General features: G+C 50.1%; 1 protein-coding gene across 2 annotated transcripts in view; it reads left to right on the top strand.

Moving 5' to 3' along the window:
• The window catches only part of PITRM1 (pitrilysin metallopeptidase 1), a 434,374-nt gene that overhangs the window by 33,848 nt on the left and 379,743 nt on the right, over positions 1 to 20,783 (top strand). For both annotated transcript variants that reach the window (XM_078663309.1, XM_078663308.1), the window contains exon 3: positions 14,780 to 14,886. In XM_078663309.1, the coding sequence (XP_078519435.1) occupies positions 14,780 to 14,886 (107 nt within the window). The remainder of the gene's footprint in view (positions 1 to 14,779; positions 14,887 to 20,783) is intronic.

Here is a 20,783-nt window from a genome sequence, read left to right as displayed (position 1 = left end):
TGCCCCCGCAATGCACTACTTATGACCTCACATATTACAATATAATGACATCTTGAATTACATCACTAATGACCTCCCTCTGTGAGTATAAGTGCTTTGTAAACGTATCTCAGACTTAAAGATGCATACTAAGCTACTGCATAAGTTAAATTACTATTCTTTCTGTACTACTGAGTGATACTATTTCTAACATATGTCATCTGAGTGACTGTAACTCTGTATCAGTGTGTGAGTGACTGTATGGCTCTGTGGGTATACAACAATAAAATACTTTTTCTTAACTATTCACACTTTATTAAATGGCTCATTTGTTTACCTATATCTAAAAAAACATAGTAATAAGGTATATCTTGCGAGAAACCAACAACTCAGCCATTGTGCCGCTATGTCTGTCTAAAAAGTTGTTGGAAAATATAAATGATACGCCACTTTACTCCATTGTGTGACATTCCATTTACTCTAAAGCATGCAGCTTGACTCTGTTCAAGGTGCTGTCGTCTAAAAACTGCTACTCCACTATGAGTCATGACATGCCACTCCACTGTACGACACTCCGCTCCCTGACAGGCCACTCCATTCTACGCCACAACACTTACCGATACCCCACAAACCTCTACGATGTGACACAACATTGTATGAAACTCCGCTATATGCCACTCCAATCTACCCCAGTCTACTCCGATCTATAACATTCTGCTCCATTCTATAACACTTGACCCTACAACATTCTATGCCACTTCACGACACACCACTCTGACACTTTCGGACACTCTGTATGACATAGCTCCACTCCACTCTGACATCCTACTCCAGTATGACACTTTACTCTCCTCTGTGCTACGCCACTCTACTCTGACATGCCTCTCTGTACTATGCCACTCTACGACATGCCACTTGACTCCACTCTACTCCACTGAACCCCACTCTATGCAACTTCACTGTATAACACTGTATGCCACTCCAGGACACCCTACTCCATTTTATGCCCCTACGCTCCACTCTGCAGCACTCTACTCCACTCTGTGCCACTGTATGACACTGTGCTTCACTCTACGCAACGCTTTCTATGCCACTCCAGTCTACTTTATCCCACATCACTCCTCTCTGCCACTTGACTCTGTAACTCTATGCCTCCCCACTCTACGGCGATCTACTCTACTCCAACACAGTGCTCCACTTCACACTATTCAAATCCCGCTTTTGGCACGCCACTCTCCCACACCCCACACCCCACTCTACTGTACTCTGACACTCTACTCCAAAACTCCACTCTGCCACAATCTAGGCCACTCCACTGTGCCACATTCTACACCACTTCACTGTACGCCACTCCAAATTACAGCACTGTACACCACTTTCCGACACTCTGTGGCATGCTACTTCTTGACACACCACTCCATTGTATGACACTTTATTCTACTCCACTCTACAACACTTTGCCCCACTGTACGACTCTTTGACGCTGTACTCTACTCCACAACCGTCCACTCCACTCCACGCCAGTCTACTGCTCTGTATGACACTCTTCGAAACACCCCTATTCTCTACAATATGCCACTATACTGTATGACCTGGCATTCCATGATACTCTCCTCCACTCTACTCTTTGCCTTTCCACCCTACAGCCGACACACCATGTGACAACACTCCACTCTACCATTTGAAACACTTTTTATAAAAAAAGAAAATATATATCATTTATTAGGAGTTCGACTAAAACGCCTAAGGCTAAGTTATATTTCAGAAAATGTTATTACTTTTTTTTTTGTATACACACCAACTTAAACTACACGAACCATAGTAATTCTAAAGTTATTGTTTTATAGTTATAAGTTGTGCCCGTCCAAAACATCTTATAACACCTCTGTACACAGTGTTGCGAACTTCCTAGTCCCACTTCATGAACTTTAACCTGCGGTGCTTTGATTAAAAAAATGCAACTATATGGTGTCATGAGTGTTGTTATGAATGCTATGATTTAAGGTTGTATAAGTGATGTAATATGAAAGCATATAATTTGTGCATGGAGAAGGCACAAGTTCTAGTTGAGCTAGTGTGACTAGAGTTCACAACACTGTGTATGGAGATTATGAGTTATAGGATGTTTTGGACTGGGCACAAGTTATAACTCTAAGTTATAACTTTAGAATTGCTAAGGTTTGTGTAGGTCAAGTTGGTTTTGTATATCCAAAATTAATAACGTTTTCCTAACCTATAACTTATGGACCAGACTTATTTTAATATTTTAATTGTGTTCATATTGCTTTTCAGGTCTAGTACTTATAGCTTTAGCGGTCTGCAGACCTTTAATTAGTAATTCTGTAAAATATATATATCATGAGTTTGGCTTCTTCAAAGAGAAGTATTTCTCTCAGTTCACTCTACTGGCTGTTTGGTGTATAATTATGCCTCTTATGGAGTGCGTGCATTACAGTGGATGACCGACTTCCTTAAATGTAAAAATTATTCACTCCATCATCGTACATTCAATGCCTTATGTACTACATGCATTAAGAATCCTTTAAAAAAAGAAATTCTCCCTGGAGCTGCCATTTTGAAATTGGGAAATGATCAGGGTCTGTTTATGTCCAATGCATTAGGTCTTCTTTGGGCATGCACAAGTGGTTATTGTTTCTACTCTGATCATGTATTTCTTCTTTACTATCTGCCAGGCATTTCCTTGATGGATAAGTTGGGTTAGTTCACCTACTTGTGATTTCCTTCTCACTGATATATGCCAATAGTGAAAAAACATGTGTTCAAGATGTGATTGGTGTCTCAAGTTCAACCAGTCCACCTGTGGAGTACTTTCATTGCCGCTAATTATGATTGATACTTCTAACCGCAGACTCCTCACTGTAAATATCCCCAAGTGCCAGACTGGTTTTGGAGTTTTTTTTCTCTTTTGCTCCCACACATGAGCTATTGGAGATGTGAAGCTCTGTGTTCGCTTCATCCCGCTCCAAAAGTGACTTCGGAGCTGTGTAGAAGCGCTGTTGGACCTGGCCCTATGTGCAAGGTTATCTCCAAACTTTTTGCCTTCCTCTGCCTATTTTTCTGGCCTTCTTTTTGTTGGCTTTAGGACTCTGGGCACTTTACCACTGCTAATCAGTGCTAAAGTGCATGTGCTTTCTCCTCCTAAACATGGTATGATTGATTTGAACCTGTTTAGTATGTTTGATTCACTTATAAGTCCCTTGTAAAGGGGTATCCCATACACCCAGAGCCTTTAAATTAAATGCTACTAGTGGGCCTGCAGCACTGAAGTAGCCTTTCAAACCTGTCACAGGCCTGCCACCGCGGGCCTGTGTGTGCAGTTTACTGCCACTTTAACTTGGCATTTAAAACTGCTTGCCATGCCTTTAACTCTCCTTTTACTACACATAGATCACCCCTAAGGTATGCCCTAGGAAGCCCTTTGGGCAGGGTGCCGTGTAAGTAAAAGGTAGCCTATTTCGTTAGTCACTGCTGTGAGGCCTACTCTTGTGCTAGAATTGGGATTCCACTTAGATACTTTTAAGTGGTGATTCCTGATCAGAAAGAAGTGGCATTGCCATGTTTGGTATGTTGGTGTAGTTAGATTTTACATTACTATTTTATCAATTACACTTTTATAAAGTGCGCTTTTCTCTGTGCTTATGACTTTATGCTTTGCAGCCTGACTCCCATACACGTCTCAGCTAGGTGACAGCTACACTTGGTGCATACTTTCCCGACAGCTACAACACAAGAAGGGCTGGGTGTGACCGGGGGTACATCTGCATACTGATAGGCTTCCCGGTCCGGGAGAGAAAGTTCACACTTATATAGGTTGTATCCTGCCCTCACACAAGGCGTTGATTTACTCCCCCTCCCCCCCCTGATCATCTGGAGTCAGGGCTGGGTAGAAAAGGATTGTTGTACACTTCTAAGGGTTCCTTTAGTCACTCTTACGTCAAATAATTTTTTCAGTATAAGTACTGAGGCTCTGACCCCATGTTTTTGAACACTAGGCAGGAGTGGTGTGCTGTCAGGGGGAACAGCCAGTAGGACTACCTGATTTGTTGTGCTGCTGTAGGGACTGCCACTTTGCAAAGTAACTTTATGTGCTGGCCTGCCTGCTGCTCCCTGGGTGCCCCTAAGTGTTCTCCAAGGGCTTTGTGGCTGATGCCTATCATTGAGGTCTCAGGAGAACCAAAGATCTCATTCCTCCAGCTGACTGCACCCTGCGACCAGGACAAGTGCAAGGAGGTGCAGGAGCATGCCTGTTACCCGCTGGTATGTTAGAAGAGAGAGCACATGGCTTTATATCAGCTCCTCGCACCATTTTACAAGAGTGCCTTCCTTTCTGGTTGACAGTCACCAGAGGAGCAGTGCCCCTCTGTTGCTGAGTGCCTGAAGAGAGGAGGGAGCACAGTGCTCAATCTCAGCCCTTCCTCCCTGGGTGAGCACTCCTTCCTGCACACAAGTCTGGAGGTTGGTGCCCCCTCCCCCATGGGGAGTACCCCGGGATCGGTACGCCTGTGCTTGCAGGTGCTTGGGGATCTGGTGACCAAGGCATTTGTAGGAGTTGCGCTCAGCTGTGTGCGAGCGGTTGAGGATCCTCCACCCCATCCCCCATTGAGTGCCTGTGTATCAGCGAGAGCGCTGGGAACAACAATGCTGTAGGCTATGTCTGGCGTGCCTGCCCCAGCCCACCTCTTTGAGCTGAACTGCAGCTTGGCTCTCCTCCCAGCGGCTGCATCCATATGCAGAGGTGCTGGGGCACTGGAACAGTGCCGTTCTCTCTGCTGACATCGCGAGCATCTGTTGGAGAAGTTATTTGACTACATTACCTCCCCCCACCCCACCCTTTGAAGCCACCGAGTGGTCAAACTTCAACCTTGTGACATTGCCCCTTGCCCCTTTTCATTACTGTTGGTTTATAAAGAGGGCTAAGGTATTTTATGCTCTAGCTTTGTGGGGTGCACCACATGTGGATTGTTGAGAATTCAGTTATGATTCTTCATGTCGTTTTTGTCTTAATCCGGACAATGAGTGATATATTTTAGAGTGCTTTTACTCTAATACTTGACAACTGTGAAACTTGCAAAGGCACTTGTTTTAGTTAGGCCCATAGAGATTACCGTCTCATTGCTGCTAGAAGGGCAGAGGTTCCTGTGTCTGTGCTTGCCTACTGCGACTTATTGCTTGTCTGCTGCATTACCTGCACTACTGTTATGATATGTAGTTTTTGCCTTGTATTGTCCAGGATAAGGAGTTCTAGCTGAGTAATTGCATTACTTGCACAGTATTTATAATTCACGTCGTTTTGATATGCTTTTGTGTACAATATACTACATATTTTATATAATCCTGTGTGAAGTTTCTTTTGTGGTGTATTCCTTGTGTTGCTGTGTGAGTGTGTTGCACAAACGCTTTTCAGATTGCCTCTAATGATAAGCCTACCTGCTCTGCACCAAGCTGCCAGAGGTTATTTTTGTTGGTTAACTGACTTGCCATGACTAGAGCGTTGGGTTCTGCCTTGCTTGGGTGCATACCCTCGCCAACCAGAAACCCCATTTCTATCTAGCCCCAAACCTGTGCTGACATCAGTTTTCTTTCTTTCTGTGCCTTTGGGTATGGAACTGAGCTCTCAGGAACCGTTTTCCTGGTCTCTGACAAGCTTTATTTTCTTCTCAGAATGGGTTTTCCAATGTACAATGGGGCAATATCCGCACCAACAATTACAGAGTTTAAGCCTTGTAGGGACCACTAGAAACAGATGTTTGTGATTGACCCCAATAAAAGCCTTTGGGCATGGAACTGAGCTCTCAGGAACAGTTTTCCTGGTCTCTGACAAGCTTTATTTTCTTCTCAGAATGGGTTTTCCAATGTACAATGGGGCAATATCCGCACCAACAATTACAGAGTTTAAGCCTTGTAGGGACCACTAGAAACAGATGTTTGTGATTGACCCCAATAAAGTATGTATCTGGTGTCTTGGGTCGTTGTGCGACACCAAGTCCTATGATACTGCACCCTGATGAATCCTGAATCAATCTGAGAGTGTGAAGCCAAACGCTACATCACTGAAATCGATGGAAAGGGCGTAAGACCCTCTTGCTCTCTCAAGAAAGATCTCCAACCAACAAACAACAAATATTTTCTTCGGCTAGTTATGCCCTTTCTATATCCTGTGGGGTGTAGTTGGCGAGACCTTGCCAACAATCCCTGACGAGTACAGCGTCAATCTGATAGAGACTTCTAGCTACAGAGCCCTTACCTTTGAATATTCCCAGGCGTCTGACTGGATGTGGAAGATTTTCAAGAAGTACCCATGCACTCCAGTAGGTGGTGTTGTTTGGCTCTGCGTTGTTGGCATAGTCTGTGCTGGAAGTGATGTGCGCGGTACCTATATAGGCATCACCTTTGTGCGCTGACTTAGGTTATTTCCCTTCCGTGCCAGATAGCTCTGATCTGGATTGAGCTAGCCCACAGGCACTTTTTGACTGGTCGTTTTCTACTTTTTGTGATTTAATCTGCTGGTGTGAGGATGACTCCCAAGAAACAGACTGGTTTCAAACCATGTGGAGCCTATCATTGACAAATGTCGGTGGCAGACCCCCATTTGGTGTGGTCCATGGAGCTGGGACACAACTCCAAGGCATGTGAGGACTGCCGCGCTTTGCACCCAAAGGTGCTGAGGTAGCGACCCTCAAGTTCCTTGCCACACCACGTCGGTTGACACTAACGCTGGAGGTCCAGGGATCTTTTGCGGAGCCACTCCCGATGTTCTTCATCCCACCCTAAGCCATAAGGGAAGTTGGGTAAGTCTCGCAAGCACAAGACGTTGATGCTTTTCTGTGTCCGTCGAAGTCATTCGATGAGACAAGGGATCGTCGGCACGCCAAGTCCCATGCTTCCCCAGTTTTCCCAGAGCCGAAGCTACCCCTGCCCAACTGAAGGAGTGTTATGAGGCCATGCCCCTCCTCTTTCGGTTGTCCGGCCCCTCTGGGACAACACTGGCGGGTTTGCCATCGGCACCTGTCTGGCCCAAAGAATCCCTTGCTGGATCCGGAACGGAGACACCGGCGAGACCGAGAACTTCCTCTGCGCCTGCTCCATTACACTCTGTTCTTTATAACTTGAAAGAGAAAACACTTGAAAACCCATTTCTATAGGCTTTGTCAATTCTGGCTTATGTGGGTGCCCTATCCCTAGCTAATCTGCATGTAAGTAGAAGGCATGGGTTTCAGGGTCATGGACAGTCTATGAGGTAATGCGTCCCAACAGCATTTCAAATAGCAATTTAAATCGTGCAATAAGAAAGGGAATGGCTCAAAAAGGACGTTCTAGATCAGAATTCTAGAAAAACCATGAACGTTATTAAAATTAAGTACAATACAGAAATTAGAAAACTACAGTAGCAATCTCATGTAAACCATAAAGTACATAAACGTCAATTACAACAAAGGCCATCAGTTACAAGAAATAATGAGCAGAAACCATTAAATGCCCTACATCTCAAATATGCAGCAAATCAGTAGAAAATCGGGTTGCGTCCCTAGAGGCTCAAGAAGCATGGTTCAATCCCAAGTTGAAATGTTTATTACCAGTTTCTTGCATAGAAAATCGTGTAAACTGCAAAGTCAAACAAATCTTCTTTCATATTTTCTAAATGGCACATAAGCCTACCAGTTTAGGGCTAACCCACTACATGAATATTGATTCTCCCCTTCTAATCTAATGTCATCCAGAGGTGTTAGAACAAAAGAGTTACATACACAATAGAAACCCATTGTGCATGTATGCAGTGCAGTGTATCAGGAAGAGCCTTGAGAAGTAACAAAAAAAAGGCATCGCACGACTTGCTTCATGCAGTTAGTTACAAGTGAGAAATATAAACCCAGAATAAACATTGATACAGTATCCATTTTAATAAAGATGGCATAATGACTGTTTCAATTTCAATAGCTCCATTTTAATATGCGTGTGCGATTTGAGATGCAGAGCAACTAATATTAATGCACATTTTATATTGAAACCGGAAAAGGCTTAATCGCTTATGAAATGTATTAGCTCCAGGAAAGATAAAGGTTTGCATTCAAGTGAGATCTAGATAAAACGCTGCATGTGTATTTATCATTCGTTAACAATAGAAACATATAAACATCCTTTGATGTGTTGTTTGGACTTAAACCACCGGGAGAGCTTTCTTTTTTCTTTGTTCTTTTTCTTTTCTATTTTCCTAGAACGGTCGACTCATACCTTCCTGCTCCAGGACCACTGCCGGTCCCTGCAGGGCTGCTATTCACAGCAGGGCATCATCAGTGTGGCTGCAGGGGCACCCCAAAAACGCCCTGACACCTTTCTCGTTTACTTTTCAGACACATGCTGTTGCACGCGTTGTTTTGTACGTTGTCTGTGCTGGCTTGCCTTTGTTTTTAGGTCTCGGACCGGAAGGCTGGCTTGCCAGCTTCCGAGAAGAGATTTAATGTTTTTGAGATGGGTGCTTGAACCCGCCTCTCTCCTCCACCTCTCCTCCATTGGCTGGCTTCCTAAACGGAGGCCAGCCATTGGAGGAGAAGGGAGTCACTCCAAACAAGCCCCGTCTCTTTCAAATTCGGGGACGTGTTTTTGGTGTTCTTTCGCCCTGTGAAGTCACCCGTCACTCAGAACGCCTAAACACGCCCCCGAATCCGAAAATTTCGGAAGCTTGTGGCCGCCATTTTGTTTTTGTGAGCGCGAGCTTGGGGCGTCTGTTGTTCCCACTGCTTGTTTCCTACTCCTGTGTGAAACCTCTGCCTCACTATCTCAGTCTGGCTCCCTTCCTCTCGATCGATGATTTTTCGTCCTATTACCATCATTTGCTTCCCCTCTTCCTCCCTCATTGCGGTCGTCCCTCCACCATCGCGCTCTGTGCTGCTTGCATGCCCCTCTCCTACAGCAGCTGTTGTTCTTGCTAACCCGTCACGGGAACTCTCTCTCTTCCTGCATATAAAAGAGTATCTGCGCGGCGTACAGCCGCAGAGAAGTGTAGCTGCTGCCTGGGGGAGGGCGGAATGCTAGGGCGGCAATGCCGGGACCCAGGGGCAAGAGTATCTGCGCGGCGTACAGCCGCAGAGAAGTGTAGCTGCTGCCTGGGGGAGGGCGGAATGCTAGGGAGGCGATGCCGGGACCCAGGGGCAAGAGTATCTGCGCGGCGTACAGCCGCAGAGAAGTGTAGCTGCTGCCTGGGGGAGGGCGGAATGCTAGGGCGGCGATGCCGGGACCCAGGGGCGTAGGAGCCTAAACAGCGGGGTCAGGACCAGTAACCCTGTTATTCCGAAACACCTTGTTTCGTTCGCGAACCTCACCTGCGGCGGCCATTGCAGAGCCAATCATTGTGTCCAAGGACAGAGCGCCGACAGCAAGAGGGACAAAGGAGCCGAGTGCAAGGTGAGGCAGGGCAGAAACATGCATGTGTGGGCAATGTCAGCGTGCATTCACCAGTCGCCTTATGTGCATTATTAATTTCAGTGTTTATCCATTTCAGTCTGGGTAATAATGAATGCTTTACGCGCTCCTCGATTTGCAACAATTTGATCATATGCTAATCTCCCCTGATGTGGAGCAGGGAGGTATTGTGCATATGCCTCGACGTGCAATTTTCTGCCCCTCTGTGTAGTAAAGGAGTCATGTGTTCAAGGGCTGCAACGAGCAAAGGTGCACTCGTAGGCAAACCCACATTGCAGCACTGCATCATATGCATGACCCCCTCCCAGTGTGCAGCCCTGGTCATTTCGGCATCCTTGTGCACCCTCTAACCCTGTATGCGCAGCCATCCTGCAGCACCAGACTCGCATGGTACTGACTCTTCAGTGTGCAGCAGTGGACATGCATAAATGAGCATCATTGCGCACGCTGTGGCAGTGATTTCATTTTCTTGCATGGTTCCGTGGTTGAGTTTTCAGTCTGCAGCAATGGGATCATGCCTGCGAGCCTCTCTCTGCAGCAGTTGGATTGTGTGCGCGCAATCGGCCATGCAGCAGTACAATAGCGCTTGTGTCCCTGAGGGGGACTGCATACACGTAGATGGCCCTCTTTGTGCAGCAGTGGCGATGTATGCACGGCAGCGTTGTGGTGTTGTGTGTTCGCTCGCGTGGGTGCACAGCAAACGAATCGCAAGTATATGACTACGTTTCTGCAATATTATTACATCTTTTGGGTCCTCAGTTCTGGTGCCTGCATTTTTATGGCATAGCCCTGCAATCATCCCGTGCATGAGGGTATGTGCAAACACAATGAGTGTGTATGCAGCATGTGCATTGTGTATGCGCGAGCCTCCGTGTCTGGGAATTGAAATCCTCATCTGTGTCCAGACGGCAGCTGTTGCTTGTGCACGAACCCGTGTGTGTTCCTGATCATCGATGTGTAATGGACCGAAATATGAACTTGAACCTCCTGTGTAATACAGCAGACACCGTGTGTTCATAGACATCCATGTTCATCACTGCAGTCAGTCGCATATGCGGCTCCAGTTTAACGGTGCACCCGTGCATGACTTGTGGGACACTGCTCGTTACTGTACTCTGCAGATACTCACGGGGCTTGACCTCCAATCATCGGCGCAAAAATACAGTTGTGTGAGATTTTTTTATTTAAATGACATAACTTCCCGCGTTGTAATTTGTATTCGAGCCCAGGGTGCTTTATGCTCTCATACGAGTCTGGGCGTGTTTATAAAATATATTCACTCGTGAATGTGTGGCAACTTCCGCTGCACAAACATATTATACAGGGTGTAGATAAAGACCCTTTTATAGGTGAGCACTTAAAGCTTGTACTTTTTTTGTTCTTTGGAAAGTGCTGCAAAAGTGCCGCAGCGTATACTCTGATAAAGGGCAGGCTCTGCTGCATTGCCCATCACTGCAGAAAGGTGGTGGAGCGCAAGCCCCTACTTCTGCCAAAACTTGTACGGACCACACGTAGTGTACACTGCGCACTTCCACCCCAGCCACCTCAGATCTAATAGACTCACCCTGAAACTCCGCCCCTCCCTATTTATTTTTTATTTTTTATACACCTTGTGTTCCTGACCCCCCTATCCCCTTTTGCCTCCAGTGAGCCTCCCGTGGTCTTGGAAAAGTCTCCTTTAACGGCCTCCCCTTGAGCTTAACCCTCCTGCACCTCCCTCCACCCCCATGCGACCCTTGCCTAGGCAACCTTTGGACTTGTGTTGGAGTGTCTGCCTTTTATTGCGGTATTATACCTCTACTTTTACTTTTCCGCTCCTTTGTAACTTGCACACATGCCACCTTTCCTCCCCTAATGTAAAGTTCGCTGCCTCTTGTATTTTGTTCGGTCCCCATTGACACTTTTGTCTCATGTAATCTAACGTTTATTCGAGAAATGTAATCCACCTTCCACCTTTCCGCCTTGACCCCTATCTCCCCCCGCTCGCGGCGCCGCCAAATGTCCGTCCGGTGGTACCCATGCCCCCCTTCACCTCCACCGCCCATGCCAACCCCAACGTCCCGCACACGACGGCACTCTAAGTCAAACCCCTCCCTCCATCGCACCAACTGCACACACCTGTATATTAGGGCCTAGCTGCCGCCACCACCCCCCCCCCCCCTCCACGTTGTCCCCGTGTCCAACCCCCCCGTCACCCGCCACCGGCTCACACTCCACACCACGAGCATTCCTAAAGCCCCTAACCATGGACTCAGTCGCCACCTCCGTGCCAAGTGGTGCTTACCCGCGCACAGTGATACAACTGGAACCAATAATCACTCGAACAACCTGAACGGGGAAAGGTGGACCATAATTCACCTGTCACAAGCACCCTGCCCTTAGCCATGTAAAACTCGCCTAAGAGCTACTGGCCACCGCTGCCTCCAAGCACCTGTGAGCAAATTAATCCCGCCATTATAATCACTGCCGCCATTTTGTCCTGAAAACAGGCGTATCCCTGCTCAGTCGACTGTTGCCCTTTACTATCCGCACGGATGTATTCTAACCCCCTACCTATCCTTCCTGCTCCCCAGTCCTCTGTCCGACCGGGTGTCACTCGCTCCGGCTGCCACCCCACTGTCCCCCCTGCCTAGCTACTCCTGTCACCCCACCCCTTCCCCCCTTCAAATCTAGCTATTACCGAATGACACAGATGAGAGGGATTTAAATAATTTTGATGTATCACAGGGCGGGCTTACTTCTCGTGTCCTGTGGCCTCTGTTCTGCAGACCCAAGTGTTCCTTTCAGAATCTAAATCTCATAACACCGGCGCCGACCAGTTGTGGGCTGAATCCAGGAGGTACTGTGGACTCGAACCTCAGAACCCAGTAACCTACAATTGGATTCAATAATTCAATGTTCAACTGCTACATGTATATTAAGGTCTAATGCGCCCACAACTAAATACTACTAACGGCATTGAAAGTATGTACTCAATTAAAGGGGGTAAATACATCTGGATCTCCCCGAAAGGGCTTCACAAGAATTACCAGGGTGCCATCAGCTGCCAGAAAGGTGACTAAACTCAATAAACCGGTCAGTTTCAGTAATCTGCACGTTTCCGTGACACAAAATACCTGCATACTTGCCCCCTCGCTGTGCTTGCTCTCCTGCCCCTTGGCTGTGCTTGCTCTCCTGCCCCCTGGCTGTGCTTGCTCTCCTGCCCCCTGGCTGTGCTTGCTCTCCTGCCCCCTGGCTGTGCTTGCTCTCCTGCCCCCTGGCTGTGCTTGCTCTCCTGCCCCCTGGCTGTGCTTGCTCTCCTGCCCCCTGGCTGTGTTTGCTCTCCTGCCCCCTGGCTGTGTTTGCTCTCCTGCCCCCTGGCTGTGTTTGCTCTCCTGCCCCCTGGCTGTGTTTGCTCTCCTGCCCCCTGGCTGTGTTTGCTCTCCTGCCCCCTGGCTGTGTTTGCTCTCCTGCCCCCTGGCTGTGTTTGCTCTCCTGCCCCCTGGCTGTGTTTGCTCTCCTGCCCCCTGGCTGTGTTTGCTCTCCTGCCCCCTGGCTGTGTTTGCTCTCCTGCCCCCTGGCTGTGTTTGCTCTCCTGCCCCCTGGCTGTGTTTGCTCTCCTGCCCCCTGGCTGTGTTTGCTCTCCTGCCCCCTGGCTGTGTTTGCTCTCCTGCCCCCTGGCTGTGTTTGCTCTCCTGCCCCCTGGCTGTGTTTGCTCTCCTGCCCCCTGGCTGTGTTTGCTCTCCTGCCCCCTGGCTGTGTATGCTTCCTTGCCCCCTGGCTGTGCCTGCTTCCCTGCCCCCTGGCTGTGCCTGCTTCCCTGCCCCCTGGCTGTGCCTGCTTCCCTGCCCCCTGGCTGTGCCTGCTTCCCTGCCCCCTGGCTGTGCATGCTTCCCTGCCCCCTGGCTGTGCATGCTTCCCTGCCCCCTGGCTGTGCATGCTTCCCTGCCCCCTGGCTGTGCATGCTTCCCTGCCCCCTGGCTGTGCATGCTTCCCTGCCCCCTGGCTGTGCATGCTTCCCTGCCCCCTGGCTGTGCATGCTTCCCTGCCCCCTGGCTGTGCATGCTTCCCTGCCCCCTGGCTGTGCATGCTTCCCTGCCCCCTGGCTGTGCATGCTTCCCTGCCCCCTGGCTGTGCATGCTTCCCTGCCCCCTGGCTGTGCATGCTTCCCTGCCCCCTGGCTGTGCATGCTTCCCTGCCCCCTGGCTGTGCATGCTTCCCTGCCCCCTGGCTGTGCATGCTCCCCTGCCCCCTGGCTGTGCTTGCTCCCCTGCCCCCTGGCTGTGCTGACTCTGGGTGGATGTGTGGCTCTGGGTGTGTGTGTGTGTGTGTGTGTGGCTCTGTGTGTGTGTGTGTGTGTGTGGCTCTGTGTGTGTGTGTGTGTGTGTGTGTGTGTGTGTGTGTGTGTGTGTGTGTGTGTGTGGCTCTGGGTGTGTGTGTGTGTGTGTGTGTGTGTGTGTGGCTCTGGGTGTGTGTGTGTGTGTGTGTGTGTGGCTCTGGGTGTGTGTGTGTGTGTGTGTGTGTGAGTGGCTCTGGGTGTGTGTGTGTGTGTGGCTCTGGGTGTGTGGGTGTGTGTGTAGCTCGGTGTGTGTGTGGCGGTGTGTGTGTGTGGCGGTGTGTGTGTGTGGCGGTGTGTGTGTGTGGCGGTGTGTGTGTGTGTGGCGGTGTGTGTGTGTGTGGCGGTGTGTGTGTGTGTGGCGGTGTGTGTGTGTGTGGCTCTGGGTGTGTGTGTGTGTGTGGCTCTGGGTGTGTGTGTGTGTGGCTCTGGGTGTGTGTGTGTGTGGCTCTGGGTGTGTGTGTGTGTGTGGCTCTGGGTGTGTGTGTGTGTGGCTCTGGGTGTGTGTGTGTGTGTGGCTCTGGGTGTGTGTGTGTGTGGCTCTGGGTGTGTGTGTGTGTGGCTCTGGGTGTGTGTGTGTGGCTCTGGGTGTGTGCGTGTGTGTGTGTGGCTGTGGGTGTGTGTGTGTGGCTCTGGGTGTGTGCGTGTGTGTGTGTGTGGCTCTTTGTTGATGTTTCACCCCTTCTATGAGCCCCTGCAGTGCCACTCTACCTACTGCTTAAAGTTTCAGCCCCCCCCCGAAATTTTTTCTAGCCCCCCCCCCCCGAAATGTGGCTCTAGTTGCGCCTCTGCCTTTACCTGTTCCAAATGTTGAAGACCGCCCCCTTCCAACATTAAATATCATGAAAATAGGTGGCAGTCGCCATTCTACTGTGGCATGTGCGACGTGAGGGCTGGAGGGGGCGTTTAAGAAAGATGTTTTGCTACAAAAGTGTTGAAATTGTACTTGTACTTAGAGACAGCTATGTTTCATATGAGCTTGCTAATTAATGTTCTAATTACTTGCTGTTTGTTTGGGTACTAACATCTGGTGTTTTCGAAACCCAGGTAAGAGCTGTTCCGGAACTGTTCCTGACTGCAGTGAAACTGAGCCATGACAACACTGGAGCCAAATATTTGCACGTGGCCCGAGAGGACACCAATAATCTATTCAGGTAAATATTTGAGGATACGAGTGCTGGAGCATGAACACTGGTTTCTGCTTGGTGTAGGTTGTACATTAAAAGATGCTTGCGAGAAAACCGAGTGGTGCTCAACCGAAAGAAGGGTTTCTCGGAAATGTTTGTTAGTTTGGTATACTGTGCATCAGAGGGTCCCAAATCATGATGTTTAACTGTTAGTCACTCGGGTGTATTACAATTATTTCTTCGGACTGTTCAGATCGATGTATCTGAGGTCTTTGAGGGAAAACCAATTGGTTGAATTTAAATGCTTATTTTATTTGAACTGTTGACTTAAAAATTCATAGCACGAATACAAATATGTTCCCTGATTTTTCCTGTAAAGCATGCAAGGTAAACAACAAAGTATGCAGTAAGATTAAATAAGCAAGTAATGCATGTCATTTTGGGTGTGCAACATAAAAAATCCAGTTTCCTCGCAGAATCTCAATCTCCAGCACCTTCTCTGGTGTTCGTTTCCCTAGAAGAAAATGTTACTGGCGGGGATCATTTGTACATTTTAAAGCCACACATTTGGAAACTATACTCCTCTTTTTCAGCTATTCCTGAAAAAAGTTTGCAGAAGTCAATCCTGTGGCATTTCTCACGAACCCTCAGTGGCGGCTCCTCCACCAAGGCGGTGGAGCGTCGCCACACTGCTTTTCAGCACTGTAAGGAAAAATAAAATAAGTCAATGTTATCATTTTATTTTTTCCTATTACGGGAGCGGCAGCTTTGCTAGGTGGGGCAAGTTGGGCTGCACTGCTGACCGTCTCAGGCCAACCAAACATTCATGTGCACATAGCATGCTCTCCACCCAGGCTGCATTACATCCTGGATGGAGAACATGCCCATGCTCTCCATCTGGTACAAAAGGGGGTGGTGATGGACGGAGCATCTGAACCAATCAAAAACTCACGCCCAGTCAACAGATCTGGGTTTAATCCATCACTGTTCTTTAGCCCACTCTGCCACCCCAGTTCAGACATGGCCATATGCAAATCAGTCTGACCCTGTGCCTCATCGGAACAGTCCAGCCCGAACTACCAAGCCATGCCTTCCCTGGACCGGAAACAAGCTTCCGAGGACCAGTTTCTGGCATTTCAGCCGTCTTCAGCCCGGCTTGCTTGAATCCAGTGGCAAAGTGAGCAAGGGACTCACGTCTGAGCATACCCTGCCAGACTGATTTGCATATGGCCATGTCTGAACTGGGGTGGCAGAGTGGGCTAAAGAATGGTGTTGGATTATTAAACCCAGATCTTTTGACTGGGAGTGAGTATTTGAATGGTTCAGATGCTCCGTCCATCACCACCCCCTTTTGTACCGCTTTGTTCACCATAAGTTTGGCAGGGTATGCTCAGACGTGAGTCCCTTGCTCACTTTGCCACTGGATTCAAGCAAGCCTGGCTGAAGACGGCTGGAATGCCAGAAGCCGGCCTTAGGACGCCTGTTTCCGGTCCAGGGAAGGCATGGCTTGGCAGTTCGGGCTGGACTGTACCCATGAGGCACAGGGTCAGACTGATTTGCATATGGCCATGTCTGAACGGGGGTGGCAGAGTGGGCTAAAGAACGGTGATGGATTAAACCCAGATCTTTTTTTTTTTCACAACCGCGTTTATTAAGGGTTTTAGGCAAATCATACGCACAGTACTCCATAGCCAGGAGGACACTGTCAGTGGAAAACACATAATAGAATGCATGAACAGCCTAGACGTTCAACTATCCCCCCACCCACGCTCCTGCCCCCCACCAACAACCCCAAAACCCCCAACTACCCACCCCTTATCCCACCCTAACCCGGTGCACGTGATCACTATCAGCTGCAGTATACAGTGTAAAGCACAATAGGCGTCCTGGAGCCACCTAGGCCCCGAGGTCACTGCTGGTAGGCAGTCCATCTTCCAGGTCGACGGGAGGCTCCAATGGCAAGTCTCTGTATTCCGCCCACCGCTTCCAGATCTTGTAATGTTTGCGGGGGCAGCCCCTGGCCTCAAACACTGGCAATTCCAATCCCATAAGAAAATCTAGTCCCGCCCTCCATGCGCTGAGTGGGGGGGCGCGGTCGCTCTTCCACGCCCTTGCCAAATCCCGTTTGGCAACAGTCAGGCCCAACAGAAGGAGGTGACGCTTATAAATGTTACCCCCCACTTGATCCAGGATATGCAAAAGACCTAGTCTGGGCGTGCGAGGAAGGTCCCATTGCAGCACTTCTGACAAGCTAGTCCAAACCCCATTCCAGAACCGGGTCAGACCCACACACGACCACACAGTATGTAACAGCGTACCGCTCACCGTCCCACAACGCAGGCATACAGGGGTAGCAATGAGGCCAGCCTTCCACAGTCTCTCCCTGGTGTAATAGGCCCGATGTAGGTACTTGAACTGTATAAACCGGAGTCTCACAGCAATTGCCGCCCCACGGGGGGACTCCAGTGCCTCCCTCCAGTCATCCTCATCCAAGGGGCCAACATCCACCTCCCAGGAGGCCTTCAACGACAGAAGGGAAGAGGAGCAGTGAGTAATTAAGGTTTGATACATTTTGGAGACTTTTTTATCCCCCAGATCCCCCATGAAGAGTTTGGCTTCAACGGGGCTAAACTCAGGAAGTTGGTCCAACCCCACTAGACTCTGCGCAAGAGCGGGACGAAGTTGTAAGTATTTAAAAAATTGGGTCTTGGGCATGTCGAATTCGGCGCTAAGGGCTTGAAAGGTTTTAAGAGTAGTCCCAGTAAGAACATGGCCAAGCGTCGAGATCCCAATGGAGTCCCAGCCACTAAACCCCGGCAGTGAGGCGAGCGCAGGGAGCCGGCCATTGTTCCAAAGTGGCGTTTCCGCTGTTAGGCGACCCCACCAGCCCATACGACGCAGCACCTGTCTCCAAAGCATGAAAACCACCTGAGTAGCCTGCGGCAGCTTCTTCCGCCGGCTGGCCGAGTATAGCAGCGTGTGAAGCGTGGCATCACCCATCAGAAAGCGTTCCAGGGCGTATGCCGGGTCATCGCGCCCACCGTACCACCACTCATTCAGAACCAACAAATGAGAGGCTTGGTAGTAGGATAGAATGTCCGATGTAGCGAGACCACCACAGTACGTGGACAGGAAACAAGTCCGTAGTGCCACTCTGGAGGCACCCCCTGCCCACAGGAAACGTCCCAGTACAGAATTCACGCGACGGAACCATTGCGGGTCAACCTTATATGGGTAGTTCTGCAGCTGGTATAGGAGTCTAGGGAGGGCGACCATCTTAAAGATTGCCGATCTGCCATAGATGTTAAGGGGCATGCGAGACCAGGTCTTGACGTCCGATTGAACTCTGTCCCACACCGGCTGCATGTTGCGCTCCCATGCAATTGCGGCAGACTCAGACAGGAAGACTCCCAGGTATTTTAGACCACCAACCGCGACTTGTAAGGCCGAGGCCCAAGGGAACACCTCCGACCTCCCACCTAGTACCCATAAAGTCGATTTACGCGGGTTGAGGAAGAGTCCTGACACCTCTCCAAAAATACGCATTATGTCCAGGATCCGCGGGCCAGAACGATGAAGGTCGGTCAGAAAGAAGAGGACATCGTCTGCGTATAACGCAATCCTGTCCGAGAGTCCTGCTCCCCACACAAAGCCCCGAAGCTGCGCATCAATGCGCACCCACGCGGCCAGCGGTTCCATGACCAATGCAAAAAGGTACGAGGAGAGGGGGCACCCCTGGCGGGTCCCCCTGGCGACTGGGAACTTCTCCGATACAGCCCCCGAAACACGCACCGAGGCGGTGATGTCCGTGTACAGAAGCCGGACATACGAGACAAAAACTGGACCTAGGTTGAGCCGCGGCAAAAGAGCGAAGAGGTAAGTCCAACTGACCGAATCGAACGCCCTATCGATGTCCGCTAGTAGAAGCGCCGCCTGTTCTCCCGTCGCTCCCATCGCATCCACGGCCACCTGCGCGCGCCTGATATTGTGTCGCGTCGCCCTACCGGGCATAAAGCCCGCTTGATCCGGGTTGACTAGGTCTGCTATATACGGGAGGAGGCGGTTCGCCAATGCCTTGGCCAACAATTTGGCTTCAAAGTTGATCAAAGATATGGGGCGATATGACTCGTGTCTGTCGGGTGGCCTGCCTGGCTTCTGAAAAACTACGATTTCGGCCTGACGCCAGTCCACTGGTAAGCTACCACATTCCCGCGCCGCCTCCAGTTCCTGCCTATAATGCGGCCCCAGCTGCAAGTGGAATTTCTTATAAAATTCGCTGGGAAATCCGCTCGGTCCGGACTCCTTACCAGTGTTGAGTTGTCCCAATGCATCGCCTAGTTCCTCCGCCGTCAAGGGGAGATCAAGGGCAGTCCTGGCTTCGTCTGTTATCGCACGAGGGGGAAGGTCAGCGATAAACTTGTCAATAGCCTCCGGCGGGAGACTGTCCCGAGGGGCGTATTGTATCGCATAATAGCGAGCAAAGCTCGCCGCAATGGTAGCCGGATCCGTCATGGCAATCCCTTCTTCGTCCACGAGGCCCGGTATAGTAACCGGTTGCAGTGTTTGTTGACACAGTCTATGGAGCATGGTGCAAGATTTGTCACCCCACTGGTAGACCCTGCTCCTCGTAGCCAGCCAGGCCTGTCGCGCCTCGTCAAGCAAGACTGAGGCATAAGATTGCTGCGCCTGCAGGAGCAGTCTGAGAGCTACACCATTACCGTCGTTCCGACACCGAGCTTCCAATACCCCTACTCTATCTGACGCCGCTACTATAGCCTCCTGACGACGTCGACAGGCGGCAGCGCACCAAGCTATGTCGACACCTCGCAATGTGGGCTTCATGGCCTCCCAGACCGTCACCCCATCAATCTCCTCAGTCAGGTTCTCGTGCCAGTAGTGGGCAATCGCTCCGCGCATGTGATTTGTATAGTCTGTTTGCTGGAGATGCCACGAGGACATCCGCCACCGAAATGGCTGGTGCGACCTGCGCAGTGCAATCCGTACTACGACTGGGGAGTGGTCGGACAGCCCGCGAGGCTGAATTACGGCCTGCTTCACTCTGTCAAGAAAGGCCCCCGGCACAAACACACAGTCCAGTCGGGAGAAGGAGCCATGCACAGCAGATACATACGTGTACTCGCGCGACCTGGCATGCAAATGCCTCCAGACATCCACCCAGCCCAGCCCAGCCCAGCCCATCAACCATCGCCTTCAAGCGTGTAGGGGAGGTCGCCACCGCAGTCTCCTGCTGCCTCTGCCGATCCAGGCACACATCCACCACATCGTTCCAGTCACCACCTATCACGGCCAAAGAGTCCGGGATCTCATCCCACAATGCAAAGAGGCGCTCAGCCAGGGACCATTGTAAAGGAGGAGGGGCATACACACAGCCAAACACCACTGGCTCCGTACCTATCACACCTTTGACAAAGACATACCATCCTTGGGGATCCAGCCAATGACGCTCGTGGGTATATGACAGTCTCCTGTGTATAAGGATGGCCACCCCCCTCGAACCTCTAGAAAATCCAGCATGAAACACTTGAGTATAGCCAAAGCGCTGTAAGCTTAGCACCTTTGTTCCCAACATATGCGTCTCCTGCAATAGCATGACATCAGCTGAGTCTCTCTTGCCCCAGCGCAACACTGCCCCTCGCTTAATTTTGTCCAACATCCCCCTCACATTCCAACTTAAAATTCTCATAGATCCACTAGCAGGTGTCATTTGTGTGGGATCAGCCATAGTCCCGATGGGAAAGTCTCAGAAAGCCCCAGGACCCAGCCCAGGCACCCTGCAGCATGCATATCACTGTAGCCAAGATCACGTGCGTCCCGTCCAATACCCCCCCAGCCCCCCCAGCTCTCCCCACTAACACTACCCCAAAAACTGCCCAACTCCCAATACCCCTCCTCCCCCCACCCCT

Source organism: Lissotriton helveticus, chromosome 10, assembly GCF_964261635.1.
Source record: "Lissotriton helveticus chromosome 10, aLisHel1.1, whole genome shotgun sequence".
NCBI lineage: Eukaryota > Metazoa > Chordata > Amphibia > Caudata > Salamandridae > Lissotriton > Lissotriton helveticus.
This window is presented reverse-complemented; position numbering and strand designations above follow the sequence as displayed.